Source organism: Tigriopus californicus, chromosome 3, assembly GCF_007210705.1.
Source record: "Tigriopus californicus strain San Diego chromosome 3, Tcal_SD_v2.1, whole genome shotgun sequence".
Lineage (NCBI taxonomy): Eukaryota > Metazoa > Arthropoda > Copepoda > Harpacticoida > Harpacticidae > Tigriopus > Tigriopus californicus.
In genome coordinates this window covers 7,925,383-7,951,748 of record NC_081442.1, presented here as the reverse complement: position 1 = coordinate 7,951,748, position 26,366 = coordinate 7,925,383, and the positions used below count along the sequence as shown (strand labels likewise).

At 41.3% G+C, this 26,366-nt stretch overlaps 3 protein-coding genes and 1 long non-coding RNA gene across 4 annotated transcripts; 3 read left to right on the top strand and 1 right to left on the bottom strand.

The window, feature by feature from the left end:
• Positions 1–3,592: 3,592 nt before the first annotated feature.
• LOC131878245 (uncharacterized) lies at positions 3,593–7,183 on the top strand. Its single transcript, XM_059224170.1, has 4 exons — positions 3,593–3,779; positions 3,892–3,967; positions 5,718–5,831; positions 6,335–7,183. Exons 1-4 carry the CDS (start codon positions 3,686–3,688, stop codon positions 6,369–6,371), a joined length of 321 nt encoding a protein of 106 aa, XP_059080153.1. The 5' UTR covers positions 3,593–3,685; the 3' UTR covers positions 6,372–7,183.
• A 3,406-nt stretch (positions 7,184–10,589) lies between these two features.
• Positions 10,590–12,771, top strand: LOC131878458 (nucleosome assembly protein 1-like 1-B). Its single transcript, XM_059224438.1, has 4 exons — positions 10,590–10,812; positions 10,974–11,168; positions 11,366–11,528; positions 11,723–12,771. Exons 2-4 carry the CDS (start codon positions 10,974–10,976, stop codon positions 12,532–12,534), a joined length of 1,170 nt encoding a protein of 389 aa, XP_059080421.1. The 5' UTR covers positions 10,590–10,812; the 3' UTR covers positions 12,535–12,771.
• Positions 11,957–15,141, bottom strand: LOC131878460 (uncharacterized). The gene is made up of 2 exons (XR_009373026.1): positions 14,761–15,141; positions 11,957–13,078 (listed from the first exon to the last, which is right to left on the bottom strand). It is a non-coding gene; the product is annotated as an uncharacterized LOC131878460 (long non-coding RNA).
• Positions 14,034–25,917, top strand: LOC131878457 (low-density lipoprotein receptor-related protein 6-like). Its single transcript, XM_059224437.1, has 6 exons — positions 14,034–14,535; positions 20,024–20,124; positions 20,208–20,333; positions 20,422–20,624; positions 20,893–21,709; positions 21,789–25,917. Exons 1-6 carry the CDS (start codon positions 14,427–14,429, stop codon positions 25,623–25,625), a joined length of 5,193 nt encoding a protein of 1,730 aa, XP_059080420.1. The 5' UTR covers positions 14,034–14,426; the 3' UTR covers positions 25,626–25,917.
• The last annotated feature ends 449 nt before the right edge of the window (positions 25,918–26,366 follow it).

The following is a 26,366-nucleotide window of genomic DNA, read 5'->3' as shown; positions in this document are numbered from 1 at the left end:
AGAACGAAACAGTTTTATCGGAACCTTTTTTTTCTCCAGTAACCCTCATCATTTTAAGGCAAAGTGTATGACAATGTATAGGCTCAAGCAAACTGCTCGCCCAAATTGGTAAAAAGCTTACCTCCCTATGCAAAAGCTAATAAGGTAGAGTTCTGGAGAGAAAAGTGTCATTCTGTCAGAATCAGAGATCGTACTTTGCCAACATCTGAGAACTTTTTTTTTATTAACCGATTTCAACCAAAAGAGGGAAATAGGTTATTCATTAACTCACTGAAGCCTAGCTGACGAAGTTAAACACACTTATAGAACAAAGTAGGGAACAAAAATTGAAGAAAACACTTCTGGATTCACATTATGCCTCTCACTGTGCCAATATGCTTAATCCAGCGTTCACTTTACTCCGCATAGCAATAGGATGAATCATATTGAAGAATCGAGATCTATAAAAGCACGAAAAGAAAAGAAAGGAGTCTTATTTTCAAAATCAAGCCTCTCATGGTAGCCTTATTTGCTGTTTCCTGTGGAGTGTGAGACAAAAAATCACTAGAAAATCCCTCCGAGATCCAAATATTGAATTCAGGGAAAAGAACAACTGAAGCAATCTTGGGGTATAATTTTTCTCTCTAGACCTCTAGTAATTGTTCACACCCGCCCAACGTCACCCAGCATTCAAACAGACAGCAAGAAAGAGGTAAGTCAATCTTGTTAGTGTAGAGTACCCATTTCTGGCGGTATCACGTGAACTTTTGCGCTTTTTACCTTACGAGTGCTTAAAAAAATCATTATTAACCAATCATTAATAAATCATTAAGCATATCCAGAAACGTGTCGTGCTTTGGCAAAAAGGCCAGTAAAACAGATAATTGTTAATCAAATTTATGAGAGCAAAATCAACGTTACTCAAGATTTGGAATTACTTAAATATTAAGGGAGTGTTTACATGAAATATTTTATTCAAATTGTAGCACAAAAAGCACTATCGTAAATTAGATCACTACCTCACAAACAAAAAATGTGTAAGCCGTCATTACGCACACATTACAGACTTTAAGTACTGCAATAAAAAATCTCAATACAAGTCAATAAATAGTCCTGCTACATTTTGAATATGCTTCGCCCATTTGGTCTCCAATGAGTTGAGCTGGTTTGCAAAAGGTTGATCAGGTCCAAAGATGTTTTAACAGGAACATTAAGGGAATGAGACAGCTCTCGTACTAGGGGAGACTAAAAAGTTGGGATTGTGCAGAATTCAAAGAAGGTACGAACGGTATCTGACCTTCGTCTCAACCTTGGTTTTAGGGCCAATTGTTGTGACTGCAGAGGCTTAACATGCGTTTTGAGAGCACCTTCAAGCCCTCGTGAATCCATGCTAGTCAGAACAATCAAGTCCTCATGTCTCTTTTTCTTGTGCTCTTTCATTGCTCAATTTACTCCCCAAAATATTCGTAGGGAGTATGTACCGTAGGTTTTGATTCTTTTTAGACTAAAGTTATTGACGAGAATTCCTGATCGACCTTATACCGGGTGTCGAGGATAGGAATGAACACACATTTTTTTTCCTAAACTGAGTTTGATCAAGTCCATGGTTTGATATGTTTTTTGTCATTGTCCGCTCTTTTCATTGATGTAAACAAAAATACAAAAAAAATCAAAGCTGAAATTCATGAAAGCAAAAAGAGAATCCATTGTAGCTTTGCTGTGTGCGGGATACACTTCTACAGAAGTAAGTTTGAACCTTAAAGTGGCCCACCAGACTATTTATGTTGTGAAAAACTGTCTTGATTGGCAAGCTGACCCTAATCCCCCTCCTAGGAATGCAAGAACACCAGCAGTTAGATATTCAAGAGTGGTAGCTGGAATAAAAAGATGCATCAAGGCAGTTCCAAACAAACCAATGCATCACATTGGATTGGACCTCCAATCTAGTTCCCAGAGGGATTCAGGCTAAATGCAGATGCCTACATTGAGGTTTTCAAGTCTAATGTGATACCCTGGATGAGAAATGTAGCATTAAACCGGCCCTTTGTCTTTCAACAAGACTTTGCTCCTGCTCATTCAGCCAAAAATACAATCTCCTTTTTGGATAACTAGGGAATCCTGTTTGGAGGTCCCAACATTAGAATTGGGCCCCCAATTCACCAAATTTTAGAATTCTGGACTATGCTGTATGGTCCTATGTTTTGAAAGAAACTTGCAAAGAAAGGCCCCCTTTAACTAAAGTACTTGGCCGCCGAATTGAAGCACCATTAAAAAATTCCCTCCAGCCAAAATCCGCACTTTTTGTCACTGTTTTCGGACCAAATTGGCTAAAGTCAGTGCTTCAAAAGGATCATATTTCGAAAACTTAGCTTTAAATAAGAAAATGTCAAAAAAATAACGTAAATTTTACGTTGTCCGAGCTATAACATGTTAGAATTTTAGTTCTCAAAATTACCTTCTAAGAAATTTATGATGCTTTTAAGTGAAAGTGACAAATTTGTCTAATCTTATCCTCGACACCCGGTATTCAAGGGCTAGCCAGTTCTGCCAACTCTAATTCTTTGATGGATCGGACATCATCTGAATATAAAGTTAAATGGAATAGAAATATCCCCAATACCAATACCTCTTATTCCTATATTCCTCTATCGCCTACTTTTTGGTGTTGGAATGGATGAACATACAATACAATACAAAATATTTTTTCTGTCTTGAACTGGTGGGATTCCCAGTAGCGTTAAGAAAGTCCGCAAAAAAAATCAATTAAAAAAAAAAAAAACTTAGCATCTGCTTCGTAGATGTTTTTGCAATTTCATATCAATACATGACTAAGAGTACTTTTAATACTGATTGACTACGCTTTTGACAGTGATACGTTTTGATGTACTTTAAACGATTTAACACACTTATCCGTGCTAATTTTAAATATGTCTTGTTGTTTTTTATACTTTTTGTTCTTTTTGTTTCTTTGAAAAGAAAAACGTATTTAAATTCTTGTCATTTGAGCAAACACTTAACCAGAAATCATAACCCCGTGCTATAGTAACCGTAGCATCATTGCTTCGGACTCAAAACTTTGAACCGACCGTGGGAGATGAGATTGTGATAGATGAACGCAAATTTGTCAAAAGGAAAGAAAATGTGATGTAGCTGAAATATGTCGAGGTGAAGAGCAAGTACAAGAAATATAGCAAATCTTTCTTGTTGGTATGTGTAGCACAATCTTTATCCCCTTTAGAGTTTTGAGGAGGGAAACATCCCGCGGCATCTTATGTCGGTGGGCAACAAACTCTAATTATGGTCCTTGGGTTCCCACTTTTCACTCATTCGAGCTCATCGGAGCAACAAGAACCTTGTAGGCCTTGATTATGGTTGCTGAAGGTTGGAACAGCCGTCAATGAATATATTGGATCCTCTGTCTAGATGGTCCGCTCCCCACTTAGAAAAAGCCCTTTCCCGAAAGCAAGGTTCCGCCGTCAGGAAAGAACTGGGTTCCTCACATTTTGGTCCCCGAGTCCCCCTCCTTGGTGGAGCGAAGGTCTCTCTGTTAGGAACTATGGAACCACCGGGTGCTCGTGGTGTTCTTCGTTTATGGGGAAGCTGCAGATTTTTGCCTTCAAGGCGCCCATCTGAGAGGACGCCAGTGAATGGGAACTCTTGGTGCAAGGAACATCAAATTACTTGTTCAACTCGAGCTTTGTTCGAAATGGCTAAGGCTTCAATAACTCTCCTGGCATTGCTGGCTCTCGTTGTTTTGGTGGACAACACTCAAGCTGGGGCCATTGAGGGCTATGATCGAGGTAATGTGTACTACAAATATTCCTTCACACACAATACGTGCACATCCTTTGTTGGATCAGAGGGTGGGAACTACACCTCCAGAGTGGCTATATATCATTTCTTTCTTTCCAGAGATAAGTGATGACGATGTGCGTGAATACCTGGGCCTTTTGGAAAATTACTTTCAGCAGCACGAAGCCAGAAACAAGTACGTGGGAATTATCATCTTTTTTGCCGCCTTTTTCTTACCTTGGGCAACTGGGATTTTTTTTTTCAATTTTCAGTATGCATAGACTTATATGAACTTATTTTGGCAAGCAGAAAGGACTCATGATTAAATTCGTAACATAAACCCGCTAAGGTTTTCCGCACATTCTCAACATGCTAAACCTTCAAATGCAATTTTTTGAACCAAATCAATATTTCTCAAATGGTAGTGAGCTGATACTGTACATATATATATATCGCAAAGTAAAGCAAAGGTTGCCCAATTCTTCAACGATTTGTAATTGGTCTTAATTAAAATTGAACCGTCAAAACTTGGTCAATAACAATTACAAATTTATCGCCAAGATGTTATCAATTACAATAAAAGGCCCACAAAATATGATCAATTTAGCCGCTCGAAAGGATAGGTTAACTTAAAATATTCAGGCAAGTTCCAGCAATTTTTTTTTCGCTAGGATCGTAGTTGAAATGAGAGACTGGACACGTCTAGAAAAATTAGAACTGTGACGTAATCAAACAGGGTACAAAAGTTATCTGTCATGAGACGTTTTAAAAAGCATCTTTGAGCTTTTTCCAAACCAGCTTTTTTAAGTGCTGGGCATCAGATCCGACTTTTTGGACTCTATCGGATCCTAAACCCGATAATTGTAACGTAATTGATAAATCATCTCTTATTTTCTGTTAAATATGTAAGTTTTGAATATTACTTTGAACTATCAAAACTTCGCCAAATTAGACATTTGAAGAAAACCGATGAGGTTTTAAAAATGCACTTTTGACAGGGTCTTTAGAAAAAGCTCAAATGCATATGCGTTTATTTTCCTCAAAATTTGATTTTTGTAAAACCTCAAAAATTTACATTTACGTTCTCTGGAGAAATTCAATTAAATAAAGAAGAACTATAAGACAGGTCTAAATTCTAGTCCATTCAAAAATATTTCAGTCAATTTATTCCCATTTGAGTGCACTTGGGCTCCATCCACCGCCCATGTCTTGATTCAAAAATAAATCATTCATGTTCTATGCCATAGTAGCGCTAAAAAAAAAAAAATGTTCAACGACTTAATTATTTCTAACCGTCTAAGACTGCTCAAACGGCCCATGGCATTCGTATTGTAATTGTACCATTTAATACATCAAATGTTTAGTTGTGAGCAGGGCAATGATTGGTATTCATTGCTGTATTTCAAAGTATTGCATATTATTGCATGATGAAGTTGCAATTAGATGGCCCACAAATGCAGCTTTTAACGATTAATCCTCATCTAAACGCTTGACCCATAGATTTCTTCTTTATTTGTTGGCCTGAATTGTTTTAGGAGAAATGAAGAGGTGGCTTTTTGGGCAAAAGAGAAAAAAAGTTTTAGCCTTGAACATGGTCCAAAAGGGATAATCCAATCTCGGGAAGTTGAAAAAAGGAGGCCCGTTCTAATGGAATAAGATCTCATTTTTGTAGCCTTTGTTAAAAAGTGACCGAGCACCAGTAGAAAGTTTTTCATGCTTGGGGTGCAATTTTAGTGCTTGGACTGAAACGATGAAACTTGTGTTAAAGGAAATAGTTTAGTCTCAAACGGAAGCAATAATCTTCAACAGATTTATCAGAATCCTTTTGTGAAAACCTTTGCGTCCAAAAGCGTGTTCTTGAAATTCTTTCCAAAAAAACTCGAGGGAATTCTTCTTCGGGGCACATTCTTGGAAAGCTAATCAAAGAGGTGGACATTCCTTTTTAGGCGAGGCCGCTTCTGTTTGAGGAGGGACATGACATGCCCCGACCTGCCAAATGGAAAGGATGTGTGTTGCAATGGGTCACAATGCTCTTGCAACCTTTTCAATCAAAACTGCAAGTAAGTTCCTGCTCATTCTTTCTCCCTTGTAGCAACTCGTGCCTGGCAAAAAACCTGCAAATGAATAATGTGTTGGAAAGGTAGGTACCAAAGTGCTCTAAAATGCCAAACTTGCAAAGGAGCCTTCTTCTTTGATATGAAAGCCCCGGTTAACACATACAGCTGCTCTTTTACGTGCCGAAAGAAAACATAACGTATGACATTTCCCCGGAACCATCTTATGGTGTAACAGCAATATGAGGGCGGCAAATTTCCCTTGGGATATCTGTGAGATCCAATCGACTCATGGTTGGGAAGGTTTAGTTCATACGAGATTATTATCTTTGGCATGATCCTTCTCTGGTTACAAGCCAAACCATTTGCTTTTTATTAGGTGCTCTTTACTCTAGGGGCTTTAGGAAAAAACGAGCCCCTCCCACAATAAAATGGAATGGTCTCGTTCTTCCAAGTCTGGTGTCAGAACGGGAAAGAACGGTTATTTATTTGACAATTGCCAATTCCAGGTGCAGCACGATTGGCCTGTTCCAAAGGCTGGGCTAAGATGTTTCCATTTCCACCATCCCACCATCCATCTTAAACCATTCATGTCATCCCTTCCCTTAAATGAGAGACCTTGGCGAAACTCTACAACATTCATTGCATGTACTTTGATTGTACCATCATATCATTTGAACAGGACCATCATTCCATCAGAAGGGCAGGGCTTCGCATTTGAACAGGATCCGAGGCTTCGTAGTGTCACATGCCTTCTTCTTCCTTTTTACCATCGAAAAACGTTATTGCACTCTGTTGAAGCACAGAAAAAGTCTCCCGAATACATGCCAATCTTGAGAAACTTAAAAAGGACGGAATCGATAGAATGCTTAGATACTACTTATCGTCACCATCAACAATGTAAGACTTCAAAAAAAGACCATACATTTATATATCTCCTCAGGGGAGATTCTTTGACCATTCATGTTGAAAGGCCTCCTCCTCTCAAAGAATTTCCCTCATTGATCCGCCGAGCACATTATTATGAAAAAGAGATAAGTTGAATATGTCATCCCGGTCCTCCTATCTTGCCTCCCGTTTTCAGCATTTGATTTCATTTGGGATAAGGCTTTCATTTGAGTTCATTGGATTGTTCTGAGATTGTGGGCGCATTTGAAGTTTCATTTGTACGTGTGGATTCAATTTAGTCTTTTTCAAACGCTGTGTACGACTGTGGGTCCCATTTCCGTTCCAAGACGGCTCTCCCTGGAGGCATTACTACGTTCTATTCATGATGCTTGCCTTGCAGAAACATGTTTGTATCACTATATTCTACTTAACAAGAGAAATAAACCTTGGTTCAGGTTATCCACAATAAAGTTGTCTACTTTTGTTGCTTTCAAAGCTTTTTTCGATGGAGTTAAGGGAAACAAATGACTAAGGGTCGGAAAAATAGTTCGTTTTTCGGTCTTAATAGTTGTTTTTCAGTTGTGAAAATCAGCCAAAATAAGTTCCGAAAACGTTGAAATCAGTTATAAAAAAGTGAGAAAAAGCTTTGTTTCTGTTCAGTTATTCAAGTATAATGGTGATTTTTAAGGTCAAAATTGCTTGATTTTTGTTTTTCAAGATGTTTTCCTCTTCGGATTTAGTTTTGCCTTTACATCAGTAAAAAAAAATTTTATGAAGACGCCTCAGTGAAAAACATCGTTTACCTTAAAAGGGACCATTGAAAAACCTACCATTAAACTACGAAAGATCCAATTTTAGTCAAAAGGAAAGTGGCAACCCTCTGACTTTTGGCCATCTGAAGACCGACTCTCGTAACCCCAAATATTTGCCCATGGTCTGGTCCGTCATAAAGAGATTTACCGTTCTTGAGTAAAGTTCTCCACTCATCAATGGTTTGAGGATGGACACCGAAAGGCTCACCCACTTTCCTCGGCATCTTGTTGGTCATCAGCAGGTCGTTGGTTTTGAATATGAAATCCTGAAAATCCTTTTCCCGCACTCACAAAAATTGCTTGAACAATTTGAGTCTCAATTTTTCGGGAAAAGGGTCTTTTGAAAAAACCTTACACAATGCAATGAATGATCCACTTTCAGTCTAATGGAGATTGGTAACCTTCTGCATTTTGGACATCTGAAGACTAACTCCTGTAATCCCAAATCTTCCTTCGTCCTTGGTCTAGTCTAGTCTGGTCTACCGTTAAGGGATTCGCTATTTTGCAAGAAATACTCTACTCACTAATGGTTCGAGGACGGACACCGAAGGGCTCGCTCACTTCCCTCAGCCTCTTGCCAGTCCTCAGCCGGCCCTGTGTTTGGTTCTGACCTGAAGATTGAGCTTATTTACATTTTCGAACATTATTTTGCCCACAAACGATGGGAGGGTTACCAATCGCCACTAGACAATAGAAGGTAGATCTACGTAGAGGAATAGTCCTTTAGTTAGATGATTTGTAAAATGACCACATGTGCTCAACAGTTACTTCTTATGACAGCTTGGGGGATCAATGTCAAACAAATCATTGGGCGGGGACAAACATTGTCACCTAAGGTAGACCTAAACTTCCTTCCTTTATTTCGCTTAAATTATGAGTAAAGAGTTAATACTGTTGCATGTGTAACATTTTGATCAAAAAGTTCAACTCATGCAACTAGTGTTATTGTGAAAAGTTATTCTTGGGTGAGCAAACATAGTTAATGCATTATCTAAATAAGTTATAAATTTTATCACTTGAGTCCCCCCAAAAAATTTCATTGGTTCATTCATGCAAATCCCCATTATTGACCTGTCAAACTCCTGTTTTTGCAAGAATTTTATACCATGTTAAATTATGGCTCAAGGAACCTGATCCCCATAATGTTTTTCCTCTTCTTTGATCTGGGAAGTACCGGGTGCGGGGATAGGTTATATACGTAGCTTTGTTGATTCCCAACATATCTTTTGTTTTTTTATTTATTCATGTCATACCTTTTGTGTCTTTTTGTATATATGTACATTGCTGTTTTATGATACTTCAAATGCTCCATTGTTTTTGTAGTCTGCATTTTGAACATCATGTGTTTTTTTTGTATCATGTCTTCACTTCATGTCTTCTTTCTTTGCTGACGTTAGGATCAGTTTCTTCTAATGAACCCTCATCTTTTCTCAGTGGCTATTTTGCTTTGACATCGTCCAATCTCATTTGGCCTCAATTGACAGTTTACATGGAGGATGGCTGATGTGAAGACATAAATATGGAGTTGGATTTTTTGGCTAATGGAGAATAGACTTCTTTTCTTAGGCCGTCCTACATGTTTAAAGATTTTGATACAGTCCACCTTGTTACACTGTTGTGTAAATGCTAATACAATTCTCACTATCAAAACATCTGAGTTGTATGAGTTGGCTTATTATTGCTCACGGCAATTTATAAGCTCATTTATATGGTCTCTCATTTTAATTACTAAAATTTTTCATAAATTCAATTTGGTGGCAAAGTCTCAGGACATTCTAATCAAATCTAATCAAAACAATTCCAGATTGTTTTGGCTTCAAAAAAAAGTTGTCACGCGAATTTTGGTGGCTGGTAACTATAAGCAATCTTCAACATGTTGACCTCAAACAAGGCTGCATAGGCCCAAGTCCTTCTTGACAAGGTCCCTCATATTGGTCTCAGGCTCACTTTCAAATGCTGGGTCTGGAGTGACTTCAATGGACTTCTTCACAGCCTCAATGGTGGCCTCAGTTCAACAGGCTCAAGGTTGACCTGTTAAGGCCACCATTGAGGTTGTAAAGAAGCCTATCGAGGTCACTCCAGAGACCAGCATACGAAAGTTAGCCAGAGCTCATGTCTGCCACTATGCTGGATTGCGCCCTCTACAGGGCAACTGTTAAAGTTGGAAATCGAAATTGATAGCCCATATTCTTAACTGACTCTTTTCAAAATGGGTAAGCTTGGGGTTGGTAGAGGAGGATTCAAATTACTTGTTCGTTTTCATTACAACATAGCAACTTCACACGTATCATAACGAAAGAGGTCAGTTGGGGTTTAAAGTACCTCAGTAGGCCGCACTGCATGACTTTTTAAGAAAAAAAAAACTAAATCTTGAACGCAAGGTTTTCAAAAACTCACAGCAACCTCATGATTTCCATGATTCCTTGTTTTCGTCACGCTGAAACTTCTCCGATAACACGAAATAATCTAGATTGGAGTGATCCCAGAATCAAATTTGTAAGGGAATGTGTCTCGTGTGTTTTACTCAAAACGATTTCATGCATTCAAAAAATACTCACTTAGTGGCACTCCAATGGTCAAATGAGGCATACTTTCTCGTAGGTTATTATATTTATCACTTCAAACAACCCATGTGTTATTTAAGATAACATCTGCCCAGCGCTGCCCGGTCCCAGGCAGCAGTCTCCGGCTATTCTGGCCAATCACAGGACGAGATTTTTCGCGGCTTTTGCTGGCGCTTGTTTCGGAAGCTCTTTTTCCGGCGAGCAAGGCATGCTTCAGGGATGCTGTTATGGAATAGAATTGTCAAGTATTGAATATTCTGACTATTTTGGGCACTTGCCGGTCACCGTCATTCCATTGATCTGAAATTTGAAGCGAATAACATTGCAGAGGGTAAAGTGAGAGACTGTTCTTCGCCAGGACTTGAAACAAGGATACCCCTTCAATATATGTGTTTACAATGATGACATACAACTCGTACAATTCAAAACCCGTCCACTAGCTATAATCAATCAAATTTGATCATAGTGTTCATTCCGTTTTCCTCACTTCCTTGATTTGGTCTTTTTGCGCAGTCCGATTTGACCTTAAATTGTTTAGTTCTTCATGCCTTGCTTCAGTTAGTACCAGGTAATGCCTCTCTGCTTCATCATTCGTTGAACAAGCGTGCACTGGGAAAGTGGGCACTTCTAGCAGTCGAGTTTCCCGCCGCTGGAAGCTTCTATTTCCTTTTACAAATTTCGACATCATTCTCCTGTGGTATATTCACAGTAACCAGTGTTAAGGTGAGTCACAATCAATGCAATAATCGCTAGCTTCGCCGGCCTTCGGGGTCAAAGAACGTTGGTCAAATGCAGGGATTTGTTTATGCAGACCACGTGGTGACGAAACAAAGCAAGATACTAGTGCCATTTTTTTGAGTGGAATTCATCCTTTGTTCTTTTAGATGTCTAGTAATAGCGATCCCGAGAAGGCCATGGAAGTCGTGGATGATGACCACGAAGACATTGAGGATGAAGACGACGACGATGAGCAATCTCAGGATAAAGTAACTGCCCAACTCCTGAAGAATCCGGCCGTAATGGCCGCTCTACAAGGCAAACTGAACTCCATGGTGGGCACACCTTCAGGTTATATTGAGGTGAGAATCACCTCTTGAAATGATGAACCCATCGTTGGGTTGAACTATGATGAATGGCACTGTGCCTCATATCTGACACCTCTTATATGAATCCGATATGATTAAGTCTTTTTTACTCTGAGAATCCTTACTATTGCTACTGCTATTTATCTGTTACGGACAATGTTGTAGAAGTTAATCTTTTCTTGATCCCTTAGTCCTTGCCTGCACCGGTGAAACGGCGTCTCAAAGCTCTGAAGAAGATCCAATTCGAAACGACCAAAATCGAAGCCAAGTTTTATGAAGAAATCCACCAGCTCGAGTGCAAATATCACAATCTGTACTCCCCCTTTTATGAAAAACGCAGCCAAATTACCAAGGGTAGGTTGTTTAATCGTCTGATTTTTACCAAGATCATTTATAGGATGAATGGCGCTTAAAGCCTCAATCTGACACCTCTTATGAAGGCATATTCATGATTCGTATTGAACTTCTGAAACTCCATTGCATCACTGGCACGTGGTATGAAAAGAAAACACAATTTTTATGAGACCGTATTATTTTCATCTCATTAGGAAGCCACGAACCTACTGATGAGGAATGCGAATGGCCCAGTGACGACGAAGACGACGAAGAGCTGTCTGAAGAAATGAAAGCTAAAGCCAAGTTGGAAAACGAGAAGGCTAACGGTGAAAAAGAAGAGAAGGACGTCAAAGGGGTGCCAGAGTTTTGGCTGACCATATTTAAGAATGTAGACATGCTTCAAGAGATGGTACAAGATCATGATGAACCCGCCCTAAAGTCACTAAAAGATATAACCGTGACCTTTGCTGAAAAACCTATGGGATTTACCCTTCACTTTCATTTCGCTACCAACGATTTTTTCTCTGACTCCGTTCTGACCAAAGAGTACTTCATGAAATGTGAGCCAAGCGAAGACGATCCATTTAGCTTCGAAGGTCCAGAGATCGTCAAGTGCAAAGGTTGTCCCATTAATTGGAAGCAAGGCAAGAATCTCACAGTCAAAACCGTCAAGACAAAGCAGAAACACAAATCCAAGGGATCCGTCCGCACCATAACCAAAACTGTGAAGAACGATAGTTTCTTTAATTTCTTTGACCCCCCCGCATGTGAAGAGAATGAGGAAGACATGGACCCCATGACACAAGATCTTCTAACCGCTGATTTCGAAATCGGGCACTACGTGCGTGAACGAATCATTCCCCGAGCCGTTCTTTTCTTCACTGGTGAAGCGCTCGAAGATGATTTTGACGAAGATGAAGAAGATTCTGGTGACGAGGAAGGTGAAGAGGAAGAGGACGATCCTGACTTTGTTCCTGGAAAGGGTGGTAAAGGAAAAGATGCGCAAGAATGTAAGCAACAGTGAGCAATCTATTTCGGCTCCTAATACCTACGAGTCCAGCACGATGCCATTCATTGCCTTGCCCCCGGCCATTGGAAACTACTTGGCTATCATGAAATCTTGGCTATCTTGCATCGGCATTTATTGTACCTCAACATCCTGGTCGATACCATTGTATCTTACTCTTTGTTCCTTGCCAATGTGTCACTCAACTATATAGAGACATTTCTTTTTTTCCAAATATATGAATTCAAGATAGAATACTGTTTTCGTATTGTAATTATATCAAGCTACAGTTGCGGGTTTTTCTAACATTTCACAAGCAGTTTTTTTTTGTGACGTTGAAGTACGTCCTGCTTCTCGAATACACTTTCATCTAAACAAATCTTTGGAATGGAATAATCTGGACAGATGTTGATCAAAATTCCCTATCAACCCTATGTTTAAGGGTTAGTGAGATAGGCCAACTCTAACTCGTTGGCGAATCAATCATTCTATGAACATAAAGTTAAGTAAAATTAATACTCACTTTCGACTGAAGTGCTGGGTATTCCTTTCCTAAGTAAGTCTGCAAACAAAAAGAATACGTTCAGTGAGTAGATTTTTGTAGAAATTAGAAATTCCGTGGAAATCTTCAATAATGAAATCCACACAACCTCAATGCATGCGTGGTTAAAGTTTATCATTTCCAGAAACATGTGGAATTTCCTGCAAGAGGGAATATTACTAGAATACGAGCTCTCCCATTAGGTTCATATCTCAAGGGCTCCGGTTCTCTGGTATCTGGCTGATCTCAACAAACCCAAAGAGTAGAGAGATGCCCAAGACGCTTCCAACGTTTAGGCAGCCCAGGCTCAAATGGGATCAGTTAGAACGACGGCCTCTATGGCCAGAATCCAGGAACCAATGATCAAAGGCGAGAACGAGAGCTGCGAGCTCACGACCTGGCCCAGCATTAAGCTTAGTGGTGGTCAATGTAGTTGATACAATCTACGAGCTTCACAGGTTGAGTGCTAGGCACACCCCCAGCCGCCCTTACGAGCCTATCTTCCTCTGGATAGGGCACCCATAGGGCTGGCACAGGAAGAAAAAGCGGGAGTCCGTCTTCGAACGTGTCGTGTCTTTCGTTCCTGTGCTAGGAGCTCGCTGGCCCGTCCCTGTTGGCCACAGAATCTTGCGCGTCTGTTCTGGCACTCGTGTCTTGGCCAGCATTGGGATTGGGTCTCCAAGCTTATCCAGAGCAGACCCAGTCGGGCAGCTTCTGCTAATCGCCACTATGCTATCCCTAGGTTGATATGTCGACTTCAGCTTGGCCGGTACGAGGCTGATACCGAAGTTGTGACTGTTGAGCGGGTGCATCTCGGCCAACTCACAGCTCACCTTTAGGGCGAACTTCGGCGTTGTCACGAACGCTTGGAATTCGTTTGAGTGCGTGAGGTTGGGAACGCGGGATGGCGGATTAAGAAGGCAAGAGGGAGGGGGATAGCGAGGGGTGTCACTGTGGAGGGTGTACTTGGTCGCTTCAAGAGCGTGTACAAGTGCCACCTTGCCGGAGAGCTGAAGAACTCACGGAGCAGGTCTTCTCGCTCCCTGATTCCCTGACTCTCTGTCTTTCGAGTAGTTGTGAAAGATTGTGGCGGCCCATCGGGTGGGACAAAACAAATTGCGGGCCTGATAAGAATACACCGAACGAATATGGTTAGTGAGTCTACTCCTGACCTTTGATAACAATGCATGGCATTCATCAACACTTGTGTGCACCCCCAATCCCAAATGGACCTCATGACGGTCTAGTGTGAGTGCAAAGGAACTTGATTGCATGTCGGTTTGTCCTCGGACGTGGTTTTGCCGGTTTCAAACGTGAGAATACCAGAGAGTTACTCCGTTTTGCCATTGATGTGATTCGTGACGTGAGCATGGTTCTGGACTGGCCTCGGGGCCGCCGACGTCGGCCTCCGAATGGTTTAGTGTATTGGTCGAGTCTTCTCGGGTTAGCCTTGCTCATGGGCGGACTTTGGCCTTCAGGTAAGTCGACAATATATTGGGTATCCTTTAAACTTGATCATTTGAGTGGTTATGTAGAGCACGTTTGATAGGATCGCTTATAAGTGATGACGCCAAGACGGGTTTGGCCCTTCATTAAACTTTGCATGTCAGAGTGGCAGATTTGTTGAACACCTTTTTGACCCTTGTTAGACGGTGTCGTCGTCGACGTCTTGGTCGTTGGTCGTTGTTATTGTTACCACTTACCATTTAGTTGCCATCTTCCTCCTCGTCCTCGTCATCCTGTTCGTCTCGCTTGTTCGCTCGTCTCGTTCACAAGTCCTCTTGCTCCTCCTCGTTCATGGGGCCCGCCATCATTCCTTGGGTGTTTCATGGTCAAGACAGGCAAATCTGGACAAGGGTGCAATTCGGCCGGGTGGAAAACTCAAACTTGGGTTGCCAGCTTATTCCAAGCTCATGACCGCTAACCCTCCTGTTCACTCAAAGTGGAAATGCCCCAAAAGCAAATGAGCTTCTCTGTTTGAGCTTCTCTCCCCCAATTCCTTGAATAGAGTGGCTTTTGGTTCACAGTACGGATCTATTTCAGTACCCTTTTGTGAAGGTTGGATAGAATTGCCTGTGAAACGGCTAGCCAGAGAACAATCTGAAACCTGCACTTTCATGCAGGCTCATTTGCATAAAGATGATTGGAGGTTTACCCTGCACAGGAAGGGTTGAACTATTGAGTGCCTCATTCTTTGGACTAGCTTTGAGGATGAGCAACAGCTAAATTGGCATTCCCTTTGCGTAATATCAAAATCCCGAGGTGTGTAAAATTTTATTCCTGTAATTAAATAGGTGTTGTAAATTTTACAGCCCGAATTGAAGTAGCTTCTGGCTTGAAATATTTATATTTGGCTCTTGAGATAGTAGGAGCGTGGCAGTTTGTCACTCAAAAAGAAAATCACGACTTCAAATTGCGTGCTGTTTGAAGTATGTGAACGATTTGAAACCCCTTTGAGGACTTTGAATCGAATAATGTATTTTTTGTGCTCGTGCAATTGTCGGCAAGATAAAACGCCAAGTGTGGGAGCTTGGTGAAGCTTGAAAGAACCCGCGGTTTCCAAACCCACAAGCTGGTCCCCGCAAAGTCTATGCATGAAATCGTTCGGAATGATCGTGAACTTCTTTTTTTGGTTCAAGTCTGATTCAATGCCATATGTTTGGGCGAGACTTCAAAGGACCTCAAAAGTCATCTTGTCATGAATGCCTTTGGTATTACTTCAATGACGACGACGACATTGATTGATAACGTTACGAAAATATCGGCTTGATCTCCCTTGACAATGCCCGAAACTGGTTTCATATGGAAATGAAATCACGCTTTTAACTTTTAACATGGACGCGGAACAAGGCGGCGTGTAGAGGTGCTGGCAGGGCAATCGCCATAGCGGATCCCTTTGAGCTCAATTTTAATTGGGCGGATGATGAGATGAAACCTCGCCGGAATAAAACCCCGACGTGGCTTGAAGTCGAGCCTTGGCTCGCCAGCCACGAAGAAATCAGAAACGGAAAGGAGATCGCTTTAATGATTGTGGGAAGCTTCATGAGGTCATAAAGCAAATGCCGAAATGGCTTCACAATGGATAAGCATCCGTCGTATAAAGTTGAAGGGGGTTGAAAGAGTTCAAGAATTCAGTTCATGCCAGCCAAATCGGTGAACTCTTAGCATACTTCATGAACCAGATCTTCAAGTGTGACGATACATTTGTCAAGATCTCTCCTCTCCAATGCCATTCCTCCATGTCTGGTCATGAGAACTTGCTTTGGCCGATCTCCATCCCCAGGGTTATTATAGTCTCTGTAAGCCTAAGTCTGCTTGAGCATGATTTGTAAGGCTTGTGCTCGAATAAAAAGCCACCAGATCTGTCCTAAAGAGTTCTAGACACATCGCCAGAAAATGAGAATGCAACGCGAACAAAAACAGAGTTTTATGTTCTCTCACTCATTCGAATTCGTCCGGCCTTTCTTCATCATCCAACTCCACTCGAACTTCGTACGATGTTTTGTCGTTCCGACACCACCGAGTTTCATCAAAGAGTATTTCAATCTACTAGCTCGGAGTCTCTCTCTCTGACTCTCCTCCTCCAGCTCTTCTTTGCCTTCTTTTTCATCATCATCATCTTCTTCTTTTGCTTCTGCTCCACCTCTTCCATCGATGGTGTCGGTATTTTTCAAAGTCAATTCGTCTTTCAGACCCGAGGTTTATTTAACAATTCCAACATGAAAAATCTCTCGAGGATGGCCAACAAATGGGCCAAGAAATTCAATGTTTTCTACACGTGAATGATGTCCGGACTTGCTTGGCTTATATTCTTTTTTGAACTTGTTTGTGGAGACTCAATTTGGCTAGTTGAAAAAAGGGAAGCTGAGATGTGCAATTGTCAGAGTTCTCAAAATCATACTAAGATCTCAGCTTTCGTCCACTTAGTAGAACGAACCAAATTCACTATCGGGGGGGCTTAAATTTCATGTTTCTCCGTGTCGTCTAAGTTGTTGAATAATGCATCAATTCTCAGATTTCGAGGTTTCCAATGGCGTCGAAGAAGGAGGAGAAACAGTCTGCAAAGCAACTTGAATTCACTCTAAAGTCAAGTTTAATAGCCACTTAGCCGTTTTGTCTATTAACAGTATACGCACTCATTTGAATGTTGGCATGTGAATTGCAAGACACTCGAAAGAGTTTAGCCCCATTTTTCAGTGTAATTCGTCGTCAAAAAGTTTACGATCAGCTCGTTTGGAACTCGTTAAACGATTGGAAACCCTCCTCGCACCCAAATCTCATTCCCAACGCTCTCAGCTCAGTCGTCCAATCCAGGTGTTCAAATCCCTCGTCATTGTCAGTCAACCCAATAGTTGTTGGAGTTAGGATTGCTGCTTCTGCTGTCTCTTGTCTTGTCTCTTGATAATCGCTCTTGAACTGAGAAAAACCATACTTTGGTCTATGCACCTTCGCTTTAATGTTAATATGCATCTTTATTTGCACGCGTATGATAAAGCACTATCAAAGAAGAAAGAGGCTTTAGAAATATTATGTTTCCTTTTTCTTCAGACTTATTTAGTTACCACAGTGATATCGCATTGGTACTCGGGGTTGGAGACTTCTTTCTTCTTTCTCTCTCTCTTTCTTCGTAGAATGTCCCATTGGTAGCACTGCTAGGGTTCGGTTGGGCGATGGTCATTCTCTCCTCCGTGGACCCCTTGACTCAGTGGAGTCTGAAGTAGCTGGCAGGCCATATTGGCGATTACCAATGACCAGTTCAAATGAAGCAGATCGTTCGACAAGGATTAGTAGACTTTGTCTGAAACCTTTCTTACTGTGGTAGAGTTCGTTCAATGATGTTTGCTAGTTACTTTGGTCAGAGGAGGGGTGATAAGATGAAGATTACTGTCATCTGACGGTTTGTTGGATTGATGGATAGGCAATCATTAATCAGAAGAGCAGGGTCATGACCATTTTAGCTAATTGACTCCTTCACAGTTTCTTGAGTGATCTCTTTATTGAATCCCTTTGGAAACATGATTCAATGTAAAGTTACCAATCACTGTAACGGGTTCTGGCTCTTCAATGGAAATGTTGGTTGATACTGATGCAGGTAGCCCTTGACTCATAATTAGACCTAGGAAAAGAAGTTAAACCTAAAACTTAGGTTTGTACCTTTTTCATTCAAATTTTGGAAAAATTACCTAAAACATCGGTTTTTTGGGGGGGAATCTTTTTTTTGTACCTTTTTGGCACTTTCCATGCTCACTGGTTAAAATGGAAGGGATGATTTTGTTTTTTTTTTGTTGCTGTTGCAATAGGTATGACTTGAAAAAACTGAAAATAAACTTGAAATATGCTAAAAATATTTTAATTAGATAAAAATGCTAAGAATATGAACAACCCTTTTAATGAGATATGGAGGTCGCAATTTAACTGGAGGTCTTTCCAACTGTCGTCGGATACCCCGGTACGCTTTGATCTCATTAAAAAATGAGGCTAAAACTGTGATTTAGGCCTTACCTTGGATCGGTTTTGACCCTCCATCCTTTCACAGAGGTTACTGTTGATTATTTCCAGCCAAAATGCTCTAGTTTTTACCATTGAACTGTTCATAATTCAAGATTATTGACATTAGAATTCAAGGATCGTGAAATAGTTAGCTCTTTTTCGCTCAGTAGTGGTTAAAACACGTTTGATTCACTTGGATGTTTCTGGCAATCAGTAGCACCAAATATATTTTAGAACTTTACACGAATTCATCTCACTCGTAATTCTTATTCGCGCAAGTCAAATTTCTTTGTTCGTCCATGTTGTATCAACCGTTTAGCTCCGTCTAAACTTGGACGGCTGAAAACTTGAATTAAACAACATCCTTGAGCTACAGCGTGAAACTTGCCATGTTCCTCCTTATAATTTTGGATGTCTATGGCGAGTGAATCTGCCTGGCTTGGATAACATGACTACGACCTTTTCAATTTCTAGTCTAGAGGTCCAGTTAATGGTTTCTAAATTTTTCGTTATACTATTGAGGTACATTTGTCGGCGTCAAATAGTATGTCCAGTGTACCGTTGTCCATGGATGAGATTAAAAAATGGTCACTTCACACCAAATCCAAGACTGACTTTTTTTTTTTACAAAAACATGCATTTGTTCGCTTGCTTTGATTCGATTCAAAATATGAGAAAATGTGCTGTCATCTATTGAGCACATTTCAAACAAATTTTACTGTTTTTTTCTTCCAACTTCTTATGACTGATTTTGCTCCCCTTTTTTGGTCAACTTTTTTCACCTTTTACTTACCTTTTTGCTTTTTTCCGAAGTCTACTCATAATTGAAGCTCGGAAAAATAACTTGTTTTGCCGTCAAGGAGCAAACCTAGAGATTCGAATGCGAGTAGTCTGTACATAAGCTAACTTGAAAAGTTGCTACTGTAATGAAAACTAGTTTTGACAACCATCTGGAATCTACCCTCAACGGCAAAACAAGTAACTTTTCCGACCTTTACTCATAATGTATCCAGTATAATCAGGGCTTGAGTAACGTGTCACTTTTCTGAAAAAGTAACTGTAAAGTAACGGGTTTTTAGCCCTCCCCTTACCGTTACTTTCTTCTATACTAAACGAGAGAGAGAATAATTGTATAAAGGTTTCCTCCGCGAATTTTTGAAAGTTCCGTCTCAAATCCAGGTAATTATTTATTACTGATGAAATCAAAGAAATAATCACGGGAGTCATTTCTTTCAAGTCATATTTACTAAACGTGAAAAAATCGCATAACCGTTGTTTTTTGCAGTTTTAGGCTCTCTTCTTCTGCAAAAGTAAAAATAACGGCAACGCATTACTTTAAAAAAATAAGTAACGGTGATGCTTTCTTCTACTTTTTTTACTAAGTTATTTTTTTGGTAACAGTTCAAGCCCTGAGTATAATGCATGAAAGTTCTTTTTACCTATACCTTAAGATTCGTTTTCTGCATCATCTTTCAGTTAAAGCAATTCCATATCTCATCTATGCGAATCAAACAGACATCCGACTGATCGAGGTGAACAATCGGAGGATTGAGACAAAGCCAAACGTCATTGTCAAGGTAAATTATCATTTTCGCTTTAATTGGTGGATGTAACAATTTCTTAGGATCTAAAATAACGTCATCCTCGTTTCCCTACCCAGCATTTAGGAAGTGTGGCTACATTGGACTATATCCTCCGCGACAATCTCATTTGTTGGTCGGAAGTCCCGAATCATTGGATTCAGTGTGCCGAAATTGACAAGGATAAAAAAGGCAACGTGGAGAAGGTATGCAATACCACTAAATTTTTGTGTTTATTTGATGAAGCTTTTAATTCCGATAATGATATTGATTTCACTTATTTTTGGCTCCTAGATCTTGATTGCAGAGACCAGTTTGATCGCGCCTGAGGGACTGGCGTGCGACTGGATCAATAACAACATATATTGGGCTGATTCCGAAACGAAGCGCATCGAGGTGGCTTCGCTTCAAAAATCGGAACGTAGTCGATTACGAAAGGTCATCATTTGGGATGATATTGACCTCCCCAGAGCTCTGGCAATAGCTCCTCAAGAAGGGTAAGGGTCTTAAGAAGCTAAATTCCTTTGGATTCTTTTTAAATTGCCTTGGAATTTGTTTTTCATTCGCAAGCGTTTTGCACGTGCTGGATTGACAAAGTGGCATGCTAAACTCAGTTTGGAGTGATCCTAGTCAAAGCTTGCGGTTATTTTTAGAAGCAATTGGAAAATTTGCTTTGTCCTAAAAAAATAGATTGTGTTCGTTGTTGATACTTAGTAAAATTGTGTCTTTTTGGGGCTATGAAAGTAATTCGAAATTATTTTGCAGGTATTTGTTCTGGAGCGATTGGGGATCATATCCAAAAATTGAGCGTGTCAGTTTAGATGGTGCTCCCCAGTCAAGAGTTGCCCTTGTTGACCAGCATATAATTTGGCCTAATGGGATCACTCTCGATCTAGACAATCGACTTTTGTATTGGGTCGACGCGTTTTACAATCAATTATCTGTGATAACATGGGATGGCCATGATCGTCGGAATATTGTGTCCGATCGGCTTGCCCTTCCCCACCCATTTTCGGTGACTTTTTTTGAAGAAACACTTTTCTGGACCGATTGGAACATCACGTCATTACAACTCTTGAACCTTACGCACTTCTCTCCTGAGGTAACATCTGTTAAACCAGAAAGGCATGGTCGTCATGGGCGATTTCGCAAACCCACAGACGTCAAAGTATTCCAACCTAGTCGTCAACCGGATCAAAGTGCACCTTGTCGTATAAATAATGGCGGTTGTTCTCACTTGTGCTTGGGAAGCTCGGTGAATGAGGCCAAATATACTTGCGTTTGTCCAAGTGGAATTCAGGCCACATCCAATGGAACTTGTTTAGATCAACCTTATGAAATTCTGATCTTAGCCAAACAAGATGGCTTACGATCCATCAGTTTGGATACCCCTGATTTCACTGACATTGTGATACCTATACAAGTTCCAATGCCTCTAGATCGTGAGGTGATCGCTGTTGACTTTGATCCTGTCAGTCAGTTTGTTTATTTCACCAACACCCATGACACACATGATTCTGCAGTCGGTATTTATCGAACAGCCTTGGATGGATCCAGCTATTCTGAAGTCATCACGTCGGGGGTATGTTTAAAGTTTAAAAGAAGCAAAATACTGCCGAAGTTCAATCGGGAATAACAATATGCATTGCATTCTCTTTTAGATACGACATCCTGATGGCGTGGCTATTGATTGGATCGGCAACAACGTCTTCTGGACCGACAATAACAAGGACCAGCAAGCATATGTGGGAGTGGCTCGCTTGGATGGCTCATCTAAAAGAAGCATCATTTGGCATGGACTCGATCAACCACGGGCCATTGCTTTGGACTCCAGTAAAGGTTGGCTCTTTTGGTCGGATTGGGGAAAATCTCCTGGAATTCACCGAGCCTATATGGATGGGTCGAATCGAGAAGCCGTCATAACCAAACAAATAGAATGGCCAAATGGAATCGCTCTTGACATTCCAGAGCAAAAACTCTATTGGTGTGATGCTCGAAAAGACGTCATTGAGGTGTCCAATTACGACGGAACAAATCGGAGAGTCATTTTGGAAGATAGTGTGGTTCAACCCTTTGGGTTAACCTTACTTGGTGACAATCTGTATTGGACTGACTGGCAAGAGAATGCCGTAGAGCGAGCAAACAAACTTACTGGAGAAAATAGAACTGTCATGGTGGCTCATTTGGAGGATCTCATGGGCGTCCGTGCCTCTAGAACCAGTGCTGAACCCTGGACAAATGAGTGTTCCGTGAACAATGGGGGTTGTACCCATCTGTGTCTTTTTACTCCTGAGGGAAAACGATGTCAGTGTCCAAACAACTTCGAGCTGGATGAGAATCTCTTAAAATGCATTGTCCCTGAAGCCTTTCTTCTCTACACACGTGGCAAAATAATTGGTCGTTTAGGAATGACCCCAAACAATCTCAACGACTTATTTATACCCATTGGTCATGTTCGTGATGCTTGCGCTTTAGATTTTGATTATTCTCAAGAAACAATCTATTGGACGGACATCAACCAGAAGACAATCTCGAGATCCTGGCTTAACGGGTCGAATCCAGAGGTCATATTTGAGTTTGATCTTGAATATCCCTATGGTATGGCTGTCGATTGGATCTCGAAAAACATTTTTTGGACTGACATGGGTCTCAATCGCATTGAAGTGGCGCGGTCGAATGGGACTTCCCGACGAATTCTGGTGTGGAGAAACCTGAACAAGCCCGCAAGTATTGCCTTGAATCCTGTGGAAGGCAAGATGTATTGGTCTAGTTGGGGTGGAAACAATCCCGTCATTGAAGAGGCCAACATGGATGGCTCACAAAGAAAAGTGTTTCAAAAGCAAGTAGGGAAAGTTAATGGCCTTACAGTAGATTTTCAAACTCAGAGACTGTATTGGACGGACTTGGACCAAAAGACAATCTCGTATGCCTTTGTAAAAGCTCCCCAAGAAGTGAAAGCTGTGATATCTGGACTTGGGACTCCTTATGCGCTTACGTTATTTAATAACTACTTGTATTGGGCGGATTGGGAAAGTAACTCAGTTGAAACTGCCGACAAGGACACAGGAAAAGGTCGTGAAATCATTCAATCTGGAAGGGAAAATATCACAGACATTCTCGTCTATCAAGCCTCAAAACAGATGGGAAGGAACCCGTGCAGTGTCGGTAATGGAGGCTGTGATTATCTCTGCTTCCCTGTGGCTGGGATTGCAAAATGTGATTGTCCTTCTCATTTTGTTCTCCAGCCCAATGGTCGTTCTTGTGCGGCTCCAGATGATTTTCTATTGTTTGGTCAGATCAACAAGATATCGCGATGGGTTGACGAGCTTATCAAGAACGACGCTTTGAGATCCATGATTCCCATAAGTGGGGCCAGAAGCATCTCTTCTTTGAGCTTTGATCCCGTGAGTCGTCTCATCTACTGGATTGATTTAGGCAGCAAAAAACGAGGCCGAATCTCCATTAAACGAGGCTTTGAAAACGGCACGTTGTTCGATCGCCGACTTCGTGCGGACAAAGACGATCTCTTTAAGCCTTATGATTTAGCCATAGACCCCATTGCACGGGTGTTTTATTGGACTTGTGAAGACACCAATTCAATCAACATAACTAAAATGGACTCGAGTCGAGAAAGCTCATTTGGTTTGGTGCCAATTTCAACCCATGACATTCCCCGCAGCATCTCTGTCCATTACTTAAGAAACTATCTGTTTTGGGTCAATGTTGGCCAAAATCACTCAAGAATTGAAAGGAGTAGCACCATCTCTCAGAATCGGGTTACTCTTTTCTCCAATCTTTCTGCACCCCGAGATTTGACCGTAGACATGAGTGAGGATCTCCTTTTTTGGGCTGACTCTGAGCTCAAAGTGATTGAGAGGTCTCGGATCGATGGCGGGGACCGAAAAATAATAGTAACCAGGCGAGTGGGGACCCTTGTGGGCATGAGCGTTCTTCACAACTATGTGTACTGGGCGGATGTGGAGAACAATGCTATCATGAGGGCAAACAAGCACACAGGACAGGATCCCGAGGTGACGATTTCCGACATCAAACATCTCTCGTCCTTGTTTGCTTTTCAAAAAGTTTTGGATGTTTCGGATCACCCATGTCTTCACGCCAAATGTTCGCACCTTTGTAGCTTGGATCACTTGAGGCGCCCCAAGTGTCACTGTACTCAAAGCAGTGGGTTGGTGTTAAACGCTGATGATCGCACATGCGGAAAACCCCCAATCTGCAAGTCTGGGGATTTCACCTGTGAAACTGGGGCTTGTATCCCGCTTCAATGGAGATGCGATGGGCCCGCAGAGTGTTCTGATCACTCCGATGAGATTAATTGTCCCGAGTGTGATCCCGGCAATTTCCGTTGCCGGAATGGAGAATGCATTCAAAGCAACTTGATCTGCGACAATAAATCGGATTGTAAGGATAGCAGTGACGAGGTGAATTGTTGCCGTGAGCACGAATTTCGGTGTTTCCAGAATATGATGTGCATCAATCAATCGCTATTATGCAATGGTGTGAACGATTGTCCGGATGCCACGGACGAACTTGCGCCTCGGTGCAACACTGACAACCTAGCATTGGGCATAGAATCGACCTCAACGAACACTGCCTTTTACATTATACCCATAATTGTGAGCATCATTGTTTGTCTTTTGGTACTCGTGTTTGTCTACCGAAAAAAGGCCTCAGAGAAGGCCAATACTTCATTAGAATCGGATGATCGCCAGTCTCGCAATGGACACAATCCCACAATTATGGACCCAAATAATCATCGCTTCATCAGCACGGAGTCATTGCAGAACGAGGGCCGTTTAACGCCCTTGGGTATGCGAGCTGTATCTTTGATTGATCCTTCACCTCTTGCGGCTGTCGGAATTCCACCATCTCATGTTGGTGGATCCTCAAATGGATTACTTTATGATCGGAGTCATGTGACCGGAGCAAGCTCATCCACAGCGTCTTCAGCAGGTTTTCCCAACGAATGCTACGGACCTCCTCCGTCGCCCACGACCACTGTTCCACGCAATTCGTCTGTGTCTTCTCGAAATCCCCTGTCTAGCGTTCACCATCATGGTCATCAAAGGTCCACTCACTCGCTCTCCAGACGGTCACGAGGACCCGATTCGGCCTATAACTTTTACAGCCAGCAGAGACGGAAGCCTCATTATCCACCTCGACCCACACCCTGCTCCACAGATAACAATGACGAGTCAGATGCCACGGCCATATATGTCAGCCACCAACAAGTGCCTCAGAGACCCCTCTACTGCTCAGCGGCCAATTCCACGGTAGGCTATGATAGTGAAAGCTATGATCCTCATATGGAGTCCTACTACCCTTCCAATGGAGAGGGTATGTTTGAGCAGGAGGACTTGCCTTGCCCAGATTCGCCCTCTCAGGAGCGGACGTTCTTCCTCAAGTCCTTGCCGGAGCCTCCCCCGCCATCTCGGGTTCCTTCGCCCACTCCGCAGGACTCGCCTTCCGATTACCCGTGAGGGGCGAGGGACGCCACAACACAACGTTCAGCATTATTACGTCAATTACGAAGACTTAATATTATTTGATCTTCTGCATTAACTCTGTCTACGTGAAAATTCATCCAGATGTCTTCCAATTGCATAGATGAGTGTTGTGTTCGCATGTACGCTTCCTCTAGGTAGTACAAATTCAGTGCCATTGCAGCAATGCTAAAATGTGATAAACCATATCAGAAGTATAGGCTGATATTTTTCTAGTGAAATCCTTACATATCCTCTGAAAGAAAATAAATTGCAATAACAAGTCTCATTTTTCTCCCAAGGAATAAAAAGACAGCACGGTCCTATCTTGAGAGATTTCAATCAATTCTGAATTCTAAAGATGTTAGAAACCATTTGTTTTTGTTTGGTTGGGAAGTAAAAGATATTTTCGAGCATTAAGGGTTGTTTGGTATTTATCTTTTTTCATCGTTCCTAAACGTGACAAGTATTTTTTTCATCTTTCTTTTTATGGTTTGAAAAAAGTATTGCATTGATTTCATAATGATTGTTTGGCCCGAAAAAAGAATTTTTTTTTTCCGAGCCCTGCTCGTGACTCTACAAATTTCATTTTGCTTCGAAATAGTCCAATTTTCGAGTTTAAAATAAAATATGTATATGTACCCATGTTGCAAAATTTTGCAATTGATACCATTGGAAAGATGAATATCAGGGCTTTCCCAAGCACACGGTGGTACCCACAACACTGATAAATGCCAA

What these genes read in the sequence shown, in the direction of transcription:
- LOC131878458 (XM_059224438.1), top strand. Translation starts at nt 10,974, where the DNA reads ATGTCTAGTAATAGCGATCCCGAGAAGGCCATGGAAGTCGTGGATGAT. An exon ending in CACCTTCAGGTTATATTGAG is followed by an intron (nt 11,169 to 11,365) that starts GTGAGAATCACC and finishes TTGATCCCTTAG; the next exon opens with TCCTTGCCTGCACCGGTGAA. An exon ending in ACGCAGCCAAATTACCAAGG is followed by an intron (nt 11,529 to 11,722) that starts GTAGGTTGTTTA and finishes TCATCTCATTAG; the next exon opens with GAAGCCACGAACCTACTGAT.
- LOC131878245 (XM_059224170.1), top strand. Translation starts at nt 3,686, where the DNA reads ATGGCTAAGGCTTCAATAACTCTCCTGGCATTGCTGGCTCTCGTTGTT. An exon ending in CATTGAGGGCTATGATCGAG is followed by an intron (nt 3,780 to 3,891) that starts GTAATGTGTACT and finishes CTTTCTTTCCAG; the next exon opens with AGATAAGTGATGACGATGTG. An exon ending in CAGCACGAAGCCAGAAACAA is followed by an intron (nt 3,968 to 5,717) that starts GTACGTGGGAAT and finishes ATTCCTTTTTAG; the next exon opens with GCGAGGCCGCTTCTGTTTGA.
- LOC131878457 (XM_059224437.1), top strand. Translation starts at nt 14,427, where the DNA reads ATGGTTCTGGACTGGCCTCGGGGCCGCCGACGTCGGCCTCCGAATGGT. An exon ending in GGGCGGACTTTGGCCTTCAG is followed by an intron (nt 14,536 to 20,023) that starts GTAAGTCGACAA and finishes ATCATCTTTCAG; the next exon opens with TTAAAGCAATTCCATATCTC. An exon ending in AGCCAAACGTCATTGTCAAG is followed by an intron (nt 20,125 to 20,207) that starts GTAAATTATCAT and finishes TTCCCTACCCAG; the next exon opens with CATTTAGGAAGTGTGGCTAC.